The sequence below is a fragment of the Sapajus apella genome, unplaced genomic scaffold (assembly GCF_009761245.1).
Source record: "Sapajus apella isolate SASKATOON/1434 unplaced genomic scaffold, GSC_monkey_1.0 scaffold83, whole genome shotgun sequence".
Taxonomy (NCBI): domain Eukaryota; kingdom Metazoa; phylum Chordata; class Mammalia; order Primates; family Cebidae; genus Sapajus; species Sapajus apella.
Genome location: NW_022437023.1, coordinates 6470194 through 6484764, shown reverse-complemented (window position 1 = coordinate 6484764; position 14571 = coordinate 6470194). Strand labels below are relative to the sequence as shown.

General features: G+C 38.4%; 1 protein-coding gene across 1 annotated transcript in view; it reads right to left on the bottom strand.

Moving 5' to 3' along the window:
• Positions 1 to 14571, bottom strand: part of DNAH8 (dynein axonemal heavy chain 8) — a 353446-nt gene that overhangs the window by 87220 nt on the left and 251655 nt on the right. Inside the window, exons 74-78 of the mRNA XM_032253336.1 lie at positions 12001 to 12156; positions 9770 to 9952; positions 6124 to 6229; positions 4229 to 4481; positions 3467 to 3657 (exon numbers count right to left, since the gene is read on the bottom strand). Of these exons, the coding sequence (XP_032109227.1) occupies positions 3467 to 3657; positions 4229 to 4481; positions 6124 to 6229; positions 9770 to 9952; positions 12001 to 12156 (889 nt within the window). The remainder of the gene's footprint in view (positions 1 to 3466; positions 3658 to 4228; positions 4482 to 6123; positions 6230 to 9769; positions 9953 to 12000; positions 12157 to 14571) is intronic.

Here is a 14571-nt window from a genome sequence, read left to right as displayed (position 1 = left end):
CAAGGCATCAGGTTTCCCACTTCTTTCTATGTCATATGTGCCTCCTTCCCAGGTGCCATATTTATTAGCAGATGGCATTCAGGAAGCAAAGTCAGTTCACCAGTAAGGAAAACTTCAAAAGTATACTTTGCCTCCACTCGCATTGCACAGTACCTTAGTCCATTCAGCCACTATCACAAAATACCATAGACTGGGTGGCTTATAAACAATAGAAATTTATTTTCCACAGCTCTGGAGGCTGGGGAAACTAAGATCAAGACCCTGGCAAATTCACTGTCTGGTGAGGACCCATTTAGTGGTGCATAGATGGCTCCTTTCACTGAGTCCTAACATGGTAGAAGGGGGAATCAGCTCCCTCAGGCCTCTTTCCTAAAGGCATCAATCCCATTTATGAGAGCTCTGCACTCATGACCTAATCACCTTAGGCCTCATAGTATCACCACCTTGAGGCATAAGACTTCAACAGATGAATTTTGAGAGGACACAAACATTCAGACCATAGTGCATAGACAGAAGGCTCCCCAGATTGTGGGGGCCATTTTGCTGCCACTGCTGCCTGGATTCCAGTGTGCTTCAATGCCCCCCTACCCCTCTGCCCAGTGTCCTAAAACACCAGGGCTGTAGCCCAAGTCCAAATGAGGGCTTAAAGATTTTTGAAATGAGGTAAAGTAGGTTTCTAGATTGAGTAAATTCATTTGTTTTACTTAAACATCCCCAAGACCAAAACCTCATACATCTGGACACTCGGGAGTGCCTCCTTCCCACCCCAGATGGGTACAGTGCTCCTTGTACCATACCACACTACCTTAAGACATCAACTTCCCCAAGTGCATTAGACCAGTGAAAAAGTGTGAACTAGATGATACATTTAAACATCCTTTGAACTACCAGAAATAAAACCTGTTTCACGAAAAAGGCACAAAGAAGAAATTTCAGAGATTATGCAAAATAGTTTGCAAAGTTTTCCACTGTGGGTAATCTAACCTGAATCTGAGGAAGGAATTAAATGAAGTAGAGAAAGAGTAAGAAGTTACAGGGACTGCCTGTTTATTATAAATACGATGCAGAGGACAAAAGTGTAGCAGGTTCTATCACCTCGTAGGGTGGAAATACTCCACATTTTTCCCCTAGATTATCTTTCATTCCCATGGCTTTGGTTGTTATTTCAGTGCCCCATCTTTGTAACTGCCTGACTTCCATCTAGGTTATCTTTTCTAATTGTTTTCTGGATAGCTCAAATTTCACGTCTGTAGTCATCACAGCTGGTCACAAACCTGTTTCCTCGCTTTTCAAACACATGGGGAATTGCATTTCCCTGTTCTTTCTGAAGTTAGATGTGGCTGTGTGTCTTGCTTGGCTAAGAAAATAGGAGCGTAAGTGACATGTGTCACTCGTGGGGTAACTTTTTTTTTTTTCCTTTATAGAGACGGGGTTTCACCATGTTGGCCAGGATGATCTCGATCTCTTGACCTTGTAATCCGCCCGCCTTGGCCTCCCAAAGTGCTGGGATTACAGGTGTGAACCACCACGCCTGGTCATCGTGGGGTAACTTTTAAGGGCCAATGTACAGTCTGCCACATTCTTGCCCCTCTGCCATAGTAGTTATGGAAGCAATTTGGATTTCAGCATGTTGGAGAGGTAACATGAATGAGAAGTACACCTTGGTTGTGTTAAGTCACTGAAATTCTGGGAATGATTTTATAGCAGCAAAACCTGGCCGATTCTGCCTAAATAAGTCCTAAAATCACATCCAGCAATCCCCCACTCCATCCCTCCTCAAACCAGCTCCTTTTCCAACCAACCAGACCAGAAATCTCTACATAGACTAGAAATCTTAGACTCATTTCTGCCTGCTCTCTTGGCTCTTGTATGCATCGGTTTTGCCATTTTACCTCCCTAATCTCTCATATCCTTATCTCCCTGAATATACCCGTTGCCTTTACCCTGGATTGGGAATGCATTCCTGCAGTTGGGAAGATGATTAAAAGAGACCCCCTTGAACCTCTTTTCTTTGATCCTTACACGTGTGCCAAGTTCATCTTCCTAAATGACCATAATGGCACATCACCACCTTACACAATTCCATTTGTTACCAGATCTAGAAAATCCTTCCTATAGAAATCCAAGCTCTCCACAGGATGTCACCAGTTTACATGTCCAGCTCTATTTCTCAGTATGCCTCCGTATCCACCTTTCATTTTAACAAAACCAGACTGTTTCCTACAACTTAGATACTCCACTCATTCCCTTTTTCATACTGATCCATTTCACCATGGAATGTTTTCCTCATTTCTACCTCTTCAGTGTCCGCTTCAAATGCCACTTTCTTTTTGGGGTATGGGGAGCCAGAAGATAGTTGCTTAAATCATATAGAGCAAAAAACACAAGAAAAAGATTGAAACATTTTATCATGTATCAGACAGTTCCCCAATTCATGGCTTAACCCACGAAGGTATATTTTCTCAGAAACTTCTTTTATTTCACCAACTACATGTAATCCCTCCCTCCTTTGCATCTTAGCTCTCTTATAGCAGGTGATTCTGCCTTACTTTGGAGTGGTTTTCTTTGTTTGTTTTGAGAAGGAGTCTCGCTCTGCTGCCTGGCTGGAGTGCAGTGGCAAGATCTCGGCTCACTGCAATCTCCATCTCCTAGGTTCAAGCGATTCTCCTGCCTCAGCCTCCCGAGTAGCTGGGAATACAGGCACACCACCACACCCAGATAATTTTTGTATTTTTAGTAGAGACGGAGTTTCACCATGTTGGCCAGGATGGTCTCTATCTCTTGACCTCATGATCCGCCCACCTCGGCCTCCCAAAGGGCGGGGATTACAGACATGAGCCACTGCGCCCGGCCACTTTGGAGTGATTTTTAAATTATCTTTATCTCCATTATGAGGCTATTAATTCTTTTCAAGCAATATCTGGTTTATTCTTATATCCCCAAAGCTAGTGTGGTGGGTTTGCATAGCATGTGCTCAGTAAATACTTGTGTAACTAAACTGAAATGAAAATTCCATTCTTTTGTCTTCATAATTATGCCTTTAACATGGAGATATGCAATGAATAGGATTAACTTCAAATATGAAACACAAGCGAGCCTTGTCTTGCAGTCTGAAAAATCATTATACTCCCTTGCTGAAGGAGTGGCTCTCCTGCTAAAGAAAGCCATCACGGGCATCACTTTTCCTCAGTCTGGCAATCGATTCTCCTAGGCATGGGTAGCAGTGAATAAACTGAATGAAATTATGTCACTAAAAATCACAGAGCTGGCGCAGACCTGAATCTTAAGTAACCAGGGCAAAATGAATGAAAAACAGAAAAGAGGTATTAAAAATAATAAAACTTCTTTAAACTTTTATTGGAACCTCATTTCCCTACGGTATCACAGAAGTGGGTTTACAGTATATCAAAGAGCATATCAAAAGCAACAACCTCCACACAGCACATCTGTATCCCACACACTTTACCTTTAATCAGAGCTTGAAATTCTCTGTGCTTAACTGTCCCTCTCTGAAGGTCAATCTTTAAGGTCATGAGGAGTACAAACAGGAATTTGTGGTTTTCATATAGGCCTCTGACAGAGTATGTAAAAACTTCATATGTCAGATACTCAATGATATTTGTAATTCTCTTTTGAGGTAGTGGTGACTTTTCAGATCTGCAATACATTTTAAAAATCAAGGAAGCAAAGGGCCATTTCTTTTTTAAAAAACTTTTATGTTCAGGGGTACCCGTGCAGGTGTGTTACACAGGTAAACCTATGTCAGGGGGATTTGTTGCACAGATTATTTCATTACCCAGGTGTTAAGTCTAGTACCCATTAGTTATTTTTCTTGATCCTCTCCCTCCTCCCAACCTCCACCCTCTGAGAGGCCACAGTGTCTGTTGTTCCCCTCTATGTGTTCATGCGTTCTGAGCATTTAGTTCCCACTTATAAGCGAGAGTATGCGGTATTTGGTTTTTCGTTCCTGTGTTAGTTTGCTAAGTATAATGGCCCTCAGCTCCATCCATGTTTCTGCAAAGGACATGAGCTCATTTCTTTTTAGGGCTGCATAGTATCCCATGTCGCATATGCACCACCTTTTCTCTATCCACTCTACTGCTGATGGGCATTTAGGTTGATTCCATGTCTTTGCTATTGTGAATAGTGAGAAAGCAATTTCTAAAAGAGTAGAAATGCAAGCAAACTTCTAAGTTACCACTTTTGGGTGAAGGTAGTGAGGACTCACCTGGCCATGGACTGGTCAAATAACTTCAAGAACTGGGCCAGTGACGTCTGATACATGATGTTGACCATGCTCATCTCTGTGATGAGGAAGTAGAGGATGCTTCCACGGGTGGCTGCAGGCCTGAACTCCTCCTGAGCCGTGTTGATCTTGATCTCAGTTTCTGCAGCCACATGCAACTTTTCACTTACCTCAGCTGCTGTCTGCTTGGTAGTTCGAAGGACACCAATGAGAGATTCGTCATCTACCAATGAGCCTAAAGTTCAAAACAGGAAAACTGTAGTACACAGATGGAAAAGTTGCAAAGAAAGATATATCTCTTCTGAAAAAAAAATACTGTTAGTTTTCAACTTGATGCCTCCAAAGTCAGGAAGACTACTGATACAGTAGAATCTTAAGACACTAAAAAGCTTCTAGTCCAACTACCACCCAATGCCTGAATCCTTCTAAACATGCCAACTGACATGCTATCCCCCGCTCTGCCTAAACATCTGCAAAAAAGCAAAAGACCCATTTGATTGGGTCTTTGTATGTCTCAAGATAATGATCATGTCTCCAGTGGTCTCTGCTCTTCCCTGTGTGATAGGCTTTTCCCCCATTGTCATCTTGGTGGCTTGCCTTCAAGTGTCACAGTTTGTCCACCCCACTTGTCTCAGGGTGTGAGCTGACCTGAACACTTCACACATGGGCTGACTTGCTGGTAGTGGAATGGTACACTCTTTCCTCACACTGCTTTAGTAGAATAGTCATTGCTACAGAAAACTCTTATCCCTCTGTCCCTAACAAGAGCAAATCAAGGTATAGTGAAAATGTCTCACCAGGAAGAGAAACTCAAATTTTTAGTTTTGCCTTTCATTATTAATAGAAATAGTGCATGTTTATGACAATGAAGTTGGCTTTAAAATGAAAATCTAAGGAGACACTTTGGATGTACCGAGCTAATAGTCCCCGTATCTGCAAACAGCAGCACTCTGGCCTACGCTAGAATTCTGGATGGCAGACGAGTGCTGCAGCAAGGGCTGAGTTACTCTGACAGGCATGCTGTGTCTAATGTGGAAGTCCAACTTGGGATTAACCTCAAGGAAAGAGGTCTTCATCCAGACAACTTCACTAGCAGGAGCAGTGCAAGTCGGCAGATAAAAGGACTTTTCACTGAGCTCACCATAAAGGTACAGTATTTCTGGAAGGTCAGATTTGTTTAAAAAACATTCAGGGATTAAGATGCAGTTGGGAAGTATTCATTCACTGCTCATAAGGTAGCAAAATTCAGGTTGCTGTGATTTGCCTGCTACAGAACAATATGATATTTGTTTATTTTAATTTTCTTTGGATAAAATTTTCTTCTTATATACTGCAGAGAGAGTACATCCTCAAATTGGGGTGTGACATGATTATTTGGCTGCCCAGAGGAGAACCTATGTTTGCCATCGAAAGTGGGAGGTCAAGCTAAGTCGAGGGTAAGCTGGGCCATTGGTACCCAAGCTCCTCTGATGCAGATTACGTGTATCATAACCCATTGCAGTAACTGCATTTCAGTGTCAAGTGAAAGAGTCAATCTAAAAAAAAAAAAAATAGATTGAGCACATTAGTTTCTTTGGGGCAAGCAAATTAACCTATAATGAGTTACCTAGCTCTATCGGGAGCCCTTACTTTTCTCAGGAGAGAGCAATTATATCAAGAAAATTGTGTTATTCTCAGATGCTCAGTATCTATTTACTAATTCAAAAATCAGATTCTCTGCCTCCCCTCTTTAATGTCCAGATGGAAATTGCCTTGCTTGTTTTTGCATTGATAACATGACTATTTCCTAACATCTATAGTCATGAGGGCATTGAAAAGAGTGTAAATGAAATCTTATTCAGAATCCATTATTTTATTACTTCTTAATAACACAATACCTTTTGTGGCACTTAATTTATAGAGGAGATTATCTTCAAGTTCTTTCATCTTCCGCTTATTAAAAGTAACATCCTCCAAAAGTTTAACCCTTTCAGACTCTAACTCCTGTCATTAAAAAAAAAATAACATTGGAACTATAATTACAAGTTATTACAGCAAATCCAACTCACTAGTGTTTATTAACAATGTTAAAAGTTCAAACCAAAGTACCTTTTGACTGACAGAAGAAATTACTATCATTAGCCAAATCTATATCCATATTTCTGTTTCTGTGGAAATTTTTTAAAAAATTATGCCCACTGTCATTAAGGTTTCACAGTACTTACGCTGGCAGGCATGAGACAATTCTACTAAATAATTTTGCCCAATTACCCCAAGCTCTCTTGCCAGCTTGAAGTTTATAAATAGCATGTCCTGTTCTCTTGGCCCTGTTTCCATACTGCTTTTGTAAGAAATGCTATCTTTATTTGCATTCAGAACAAGTAGAAACAAAAAGGCACTGATAGCAAGAAACCAAGGGGTTACTCAGATTAAATGTGAGCTCTTGGCCTGGGACCTGCCTATGGGAGCACCAGGTACCTGGTTTGGCGCAGTCAGTTGTCAATACAAACCCATTTTCCATTTTATTTGTATCTCCTTCTACAGAGGGGCAAACTTGAATGTTTACAGGGTATTTTTTTGTTGCATAAAATGTTTACTTTGAAAATTATATTTTGAAAAAAATTCAAGCATTCAAAAAATTTGCAAGACTAGTACAAGGAACTTTCATATAGCCTTCACCTAGATTCACCAAATAACATTTTGCTTTATCACTATCTCTCTATAGAATACTTAATATTGTCATTATTGTTTTTGTTATTATTATTTCTGCTGAATCACTTGTGGATGTCACGTCCTTTTACCCCTAAACACTTCAGCAAATCTCTGAAGAATCAGGTCATTCTCTTACATAAGCATAGTCCAATATTCAAATTCAGGAAATTTAACACTGATACCGATCTCAATAATATTCCTTACAACAGTTTTTTTCTGATCCTATAGAGAATCACATGTTGCACTTTGAATTATGTTAAAATAAGCTGTTTTAAAATTTCTTATTTGGGAAAGTTTCTGGGAAAACTCCTTCAGAAATTTCACCATTTTCAGAAAGTCTTCCTGGACCAGTCAATCAAAAGCCATAGCACAGCCTTTATCTGTATACCTAATATGGTTTGTTTTGTTTTGTTAGGTTTTTTGTTTGTTTGTTTGTTTGTTTTAAGACGGAGTTTCCCTCTGCTGCCCAGGTTGGAGTGCAGTGGCATGATCTGTGCTCACTGCAATCTCCAGTTCCCAGGTTCAAGTAATTCTCCTGCCTCCACCTCATGGGTAGCTTGAACGATAGGCATGCACCACCATGCCAATTTTTGTATTTTTAGTAGAGACAGAGTTTCACCGTGTTGGCCAGTCTGATTTTGAACTCTTGACTTCAGATAATCCACCCACCTTGGCCTCCCAAAGTGCTGGGATTACAGGCGTGAGCACCACATCCATCCTCTAATATAGTTTGTATCACAATCTATCAGTAGGTTATTTCCCTCCAACTACAGTTTATGCATCTAGAAGGCAGATGCATAAACTTGTCCTGTTTATTTTTGTATTATTGACAGTACTTATCTTGAGGCTTTGTAGAGAAGAAACTCAATCCAATAAATAATTGTCAAATTGGAATGTGCTGAATTTAGTCCAATTTCTTTATTTTACATTTGGGAAAACTAAGGGACCCAGAAATAGGAACTGTGAATAGCAAGGGTGTTAGGCTGGTCTCTGCCAGTAACTAGCTTAGCTGTATGTTATAACTGCCTACTACCTTTGTCGTCCAACTCCAAGACCAGTGTTATTGCCATTGTACTTACAGGGTGGCAGGATTTGATGGGGTCATGAAGAGTGTGGCGGTATTTGCAAGGAAATAACGAGTTAATCATTTTCATTAAAATGGTCACCCCTGGGTGGCAGTATAGGAATACATGGACAAAATGAAATCACGTTAGCTTCCTTTTTTGTATAATATAGAAAAATAGATATCATAGCATAGTGGACTCTTGCTAAACTTCATAGCAGGACCTGTAAAGTTTATCTAGGAGGCTTGACAGGCTGCAAAGTCCATGTGCTATTATAGATGAAGACCCTTATTTTCTTTGGTCCATTTGCTCATCTGTAAAAATGTGGGTATAATAGTAGGATTGTTATGAGGGTTAATATAATGTTTAGAAGACCCTCCTGTGTATTAAATGTGCATTTTTTTTTCTCCAGCAAGGCTGCTATGTATATCTTAGCACATCTCTTGAAGGGGAAGCTAGAGAATAAGAAGAGTGAGTATGGGGAGCTCTGGGGACCTTTAGACAGTGGTGCTGCTTGACTTCTGGAGGTTAGTGCAGCCTGCATGGAGATCTAGACCAGCGAGGAATCATCTCAAAATAAACCAACGGCACCAATTACACCACAAAGGACTAACTGTCAATAGTTAGCAGCATGTGATCCTGAGAGACAATGGGAACAGTGAATTGCTAGGCCAGGGCCATCCTGCCTGGCTGCAGAAGAGGAACAGATTCCCTTCCTGGACTGCATAAGCCCCAGGTTTGTTGGAAACTAAGATCAAACAATTAGAGAGTCAAAGCTAGGACTGTGACCTTTTCACACCACCAGACCGGCCAGCTTTCAAGGGCCTGTGCGTAAGATGAACTGTCTATGAGCCAGGTAGGATGTTGCCTTTCACTGAGTCTGTTTCTTTGGTGCCTGTGTCATTTCCCGATGTCTTTCCTGTGTGTGGAACCCTGGATTCACACCTCCTCCTTTCTCTCCTCTGTCTGTTTTCCTCTCCTGTCATTCTTTTTCTCACCCATCCACTTCATGCCTTGCCGCTCTTATTATTTCTAACCTTGCCTTTGCCTTGAATCTTTAATTCTAAAATTAATTACCTTTAAACAGATATAAACTTTCTCATATTTTATGCAAATGTACTTTATAATGCAGATACATAAAATTATATTTTTATGCAATTATATTTTATGCCTAAAACTTAATGTTTTCTGAGCTTCAACTTAAAAAATAGTTTAATCTTACATCAGTCTCCTTAAAATCTTCCAGTCCTAAGTTGTTCTTCATTTTATTAGAACCCTCAGTTAGACTTAATTTCTTGCTTTAGTGCAAATTTCATTTAATTAAAAATAAAGGTATGGCTCCCTATATCATTAGATTATGGATTGTAGTAGTTGAATCTACCACAGTGGAAACAAGAGCCATTCAGAGCAATTTCTTTTTCTCTAAATTATTGTTTTATTGAATTTTGTAGGTGTCCCCAAGACAAGGACTAAAGATATGAGAGTCAGTATGCCTAAAGGTTTAAAGACAGAAGTAGAAAGAGGGGTGTGTGTGTGTGTGTGTGTGTCTGTGTGTGTGTGTGTGTGTGTGTTTGGTTGTAGGAGAGAAGATGCGTAATGTGATTTCCTGACAAGAATCAAGAATTAAGGCTGCAAAAGAAATATTTATTTTAACAAGGGTGAATATGATTTAACAAATTTTTTTTCTTTTTCACATACTTAGCAATTTCTCAATACATTTTAGGCATTTATTAAAAGCAGAAATTCTTTACCTTGAGAGAGAGATTACCTGTTTCTCTGTTAGAATGACTCTTCTTAGTAACTGATTCTCAAGTCCTTTCATTGTAACAGTGAAATCAATGACTGAAGTTTTAGCATTAATCTCTGGGGTAAAGGCAGGGTTTGGTAACTTTGTAGTAATGTAAAGTTTAAATGTATCCATGATATCACATTCCTTATCACCAACTTTCACCTATATAAATTCACATATAAAATTAAAAACAGCTTAAAGGACAGGGAAAGGAACTTGGGTTCAGTTTAGTAAAGAATTTGCCTGTCAGTGCTGTGAAGCTTGAATAAATTGGGAAGGAAAGTTATAAAATTTTAATCACTGATATCAAATAATAAAGCCTATTCAATTTTGAAGAATTTAGAATTGTAGTCCTGCCTGGAGATGTTTTTAGCAATGACACCAAGCAAATCAAATGAAACAGTTATCCAAAACAAATGGTGAATAAAGGAAAACTTACAGCTAAGATTTGACTTTAAAATTTTAGCAAGTACTTACCACCCCCATCAATTGTCTGTAGTATAGCTATTTTTCTCCCAGTTAAGAAAACTGTTTCCTACTATGGAAATTTGCTGTGTTTCTAGGAAATTTTTTTTTGAATTTCATAGATATATCTGAGGCATATTTGACAACAGAAAAAGTTAATGTAATTTTCAAAGAAAAATCCCAACTTTTTTCAAAAAGGTAACATTTACCTTCAACACTACTATTTGCAGCATGTTGGAAAAAAATTGGGTTTTGCTATCTAAAAATCAGGTGGCATCATAGAATTTTTAAATGACTTAAATCTCTGATTAATCTTAATTCTACATGTGATTGAAAACATCAAAAAGGCCACCATCATATTGTAAGGCACTATGCCTTCATACTGCAGATAAAAATCTAGGATCTTTTAAAAGAACTTCAAGAATAGTGATTCTACAACCTCCTTTGGCATATTAAATATGGCATATAAGATAAGCCAGATACAGATAAATACCATATGATCTCACATATGGAACTGAAAAAGTCAAACTCATACAAGCAGAGAATAGAACAGTGGTTGCCAGAGGGACAGGGGATGGGACAAATGGGGAGACATTAGTCAAAGGGTATAAACTTTCCATTATAAGATGAACAAGTTCCAGGCATCTAAGGTACAGCATGCATGGTGATGGGTGTGCTAATTAGTTTGATTGTGGTAATCATCATACAATGTATATGTATACCAAATTATCACATTGTACAGTTTATACACATTCTTTACTTATACAGTAAATATTTTTTAAATGCAGTTCAAAATTGTGAATGAGTCCATAATATCCGAGCAAATCAACAAAATTTTGTGCTTAGCTTCTTTTTATGAAAAAGAGAAATTCTACTCTCTAATCTCATAGACTGATGCTAACCTTCAGAACACTAACTGGGTTTTATTCATTTTTCCCCCTATAAACTCATAAAGGCTTAAGTATATATTGGATGCTCCATAAACCTTGGCTGCGTGAATTATTTAAAATATGGCATATAAAAGATTTCCATTATGAAGAAAATTTTTCTGAATAAATCTGTCTTAGTCTAATGAGAAAATATTCATTCTTTACTTACTCAATGATATTCATGAAATTAAGTTGTCCAAAGTGAAAAACACCCAATCAGAAATGCTGTTATAAAACCAAAGAAACCGAAAGGTAGAGAATAACACCAATGAAAAATGAAACCCTTATACATATTGAAAACAATTCATGTTATCACCAACATTTGAGAACAATATTCCATTGCTTACAACAAAGCCAATGAGTGTAGACTGAAAATAAAGAGATAAATGAACAAATCAATCTCTATAGCCTTTATTAAAATATCATTTTCCCCAGGGAAGAAACCTGGGTTATTTTGTTAAAATGTATACATATGTGGCTTGCAAAACCATATCAAGAGTTGCTTAAACATATATATATATATATATTGTGTGCTGCACTAATATATAAAACCAGACAATGTGTTTCCTTAATGTTATTTAGTTTCAGCTAAATGACTACTCTTATCAAAATATTGCCCCCCACCAGTAATTTTTATATACTATAAAAATTAAAGAAACATTGACATATCAGTTTGGAAATAGTTTTTTTCCAATGTACAAGTACTACTGTCTAAAGGAAATTGCATTTGCTGCTATGCTCAAAAAGATAAGTAGATGTCACCATTGTTCTTTTCTTTCTTAATTTTTTTTTTTTTTTTTTTTTTACAAAGCTCACCTTGAAAGTCGTGCCAGATTTAATAAAATTCTTTTCTAATACATTATCCAAGGCTGGATCCAGCTCTTCACGAATGTCCTCAATGAGAAGAGGTCGGCCCAAGGAAAGGCTGTCCTCCAAGTGTGTGCGGAAATATTTATGGTTCAGAGATGTCACCTAAACAGAAAGAACCCTCGTTGGTTTACCAGTGTTACGAACAATGTGCCCATCACTAAGGGAAACCAAGAGATTTATTGGACAGGTAACCAAGAATTTTAAGGGTAATATAGGAATGCTTACCTTAAAAAATTAAAGCAACACACGAAAATTAATTTCTGAAACATGGCGAGTCATGATTTTGTTGAATGGAGTCTGGATGTGTAATGGGGTCTCTCTAATCAAAAGAGAAGCAGCAAGGGGCATTGCTTTTATGGAATGTCAGGGTTCTGCTCCTGACAGACGGAAGAGAATAGTCAAGGATAAATTCTTTCAAACTTATATAGCTATAATTGCTCAGAGAAAGCAAAGCAACTTGCATATTTGGATATTCATTTATTTTCTCAAGACCCCTATGAGATGAACAAGTGATAAAAAGTAAACGAAAGAATATCAGAAACGATGTATTGAGTCGCACTGAGGGTCTATCCATGTATTCTGTCTCCTATTGGCACTGGGAAAAAATTAATACTTTCTATAAAGTCAACCTAAAAGACTATACATTCACTTTATATATGCTTACATTTTTTAAAACTAAAATTCTGAATTCCTGGTTAGGTCCTCCATGTTTAAATTGATGTGTTTGTTATTAGTTAAAATAGACATACTATACTGGTTGATCTCTGCATGAACCAATTGGATTTAAACTCTTACTTCGCCTAGGATCCCTCCCTGCCCCCTGCCTAATTGTGATTTCCAAAGGCTCATTTCTCAACTTTTTGTATCCTATCTTCCGAATCCAACTAATACCTTACGCTATTGTGGGTGCAGATCATAAGACACAAGGAAGAATCCACTGGGACAACAGGTGATTAGGAGACTAGAATTAAATATAGCTCTCTCAATTACTAAGATAAAAAGAAGATATAAAATGTAAAAATTAATTCAGCCTACTTTTGTCCTGTTTTGATTAAAAAGGAAATAACTAAAAAAAAAAAAAATTTTTGGCCAGGCACGGTGGCTCATACATGTAATCTCAGTACTTCAGGAGGTCAAGGTGGTGGATCACCACCTTGGTGGTGAGTTTGAGACCAGGAGTTTGAGACCAGCCTGACCAACATGCTGAAACCCTGTCTCTACTAAAAATACAAAAATTAGCCAGATGTGGTGGCACATGCCTGTAAGCCCAGCTACTCAGGAGGCTGAGGTTCAATTGCTTGAACCTGGAAGGCGGAGGCTGCAGTGAGCCAAAATTGCACCATTGCATTCCAGCCTGGATGACAGAGCAAGACTCCATCTAAAAAATAAAAAATAAATAAAAAAGATTCACACATAAAGGAAGTTGTTTCCCTGGATAAATAGCTTTCTTTATACAAATAATGTGCTGTAAAGGCCTTCTGATAAGTTAATAAAGTAAATGAATCTAAACAAAGAGCTTTAACAAACTGAATAAACAAGGTGAAGAAAAGCACCAGTAGGACTATATTTGCTTATATCCTGTTTTATTTCTCAAGGGGTAAGTTCTATTTTTGTGATTTCTTTCCCAAGTAAGGAGATAATTATCTTCAATCATCCTCAATGTATTTTATAAACTTGAAATAATATTTTAGAATTATAATTTCGGGTTTGTTTCACTTGATTTTTCTTGTGAAACACTTTGTGGTAGCTACCACCAGAGCCTGATTCACCTGCACGAAGACTGGTATTGGGTCTTTACAAGGTGGCCAATGAATTCCTGACAGGGAGGCTTGGTAAATGCATTCTCATTCCACAAGTCAGAGCTGTAAGTCCTGGACATGGCACTGAAGGTAGCCTTGGCAAAGCTGTCAAGGTTGAGCACAGCCCTGGGCATATAAAGCATGCTTTGTTTTTTGTTTGCATGTGTTTGTACATGTGCTTATCCACATACTCAGAAAATAATGCTATCTGAGTAAGGAGAATACAATTCGATCTGTTTCCACCTCAGCAGTAGATGGCTTTTAAAATAAGCAAATGTCTCAGGCATATTTCTGTTCCTTCAAGAAGGTTCCTAGGACTGGGTTCCATCAGGAAGGACATTACTGAAAACCATCAGTGAATGTAATCCTGAAATGGAGAGACAAAGCTATGGTGAGAAAAAATAGCAGCATTCATGGCCAAGTGATACAGGAGATTGCACTGAGCTAAGGATGTGTAGGCAAGGTTCTAGGAATAAGATTAGCAGGGAGATTGACAGCCAGGGGAGTCAAGGGGAATGGGGCCAGGGACAAGTTATAGTTGACCTGGCTACAGAAACTAAGAACAGAAGTGTTCTGGTATACCACATTTGTGCACTCCTGAAAATGTGGCTACTAAGAAGCTCTGTGGAAATGAACACTACTTCTTTTATCTATTCTCTTCTGTTTACACGGCTTAGTTCATTCTAGGATTTCCCTGGATTTTTTTCAGTAAACATAG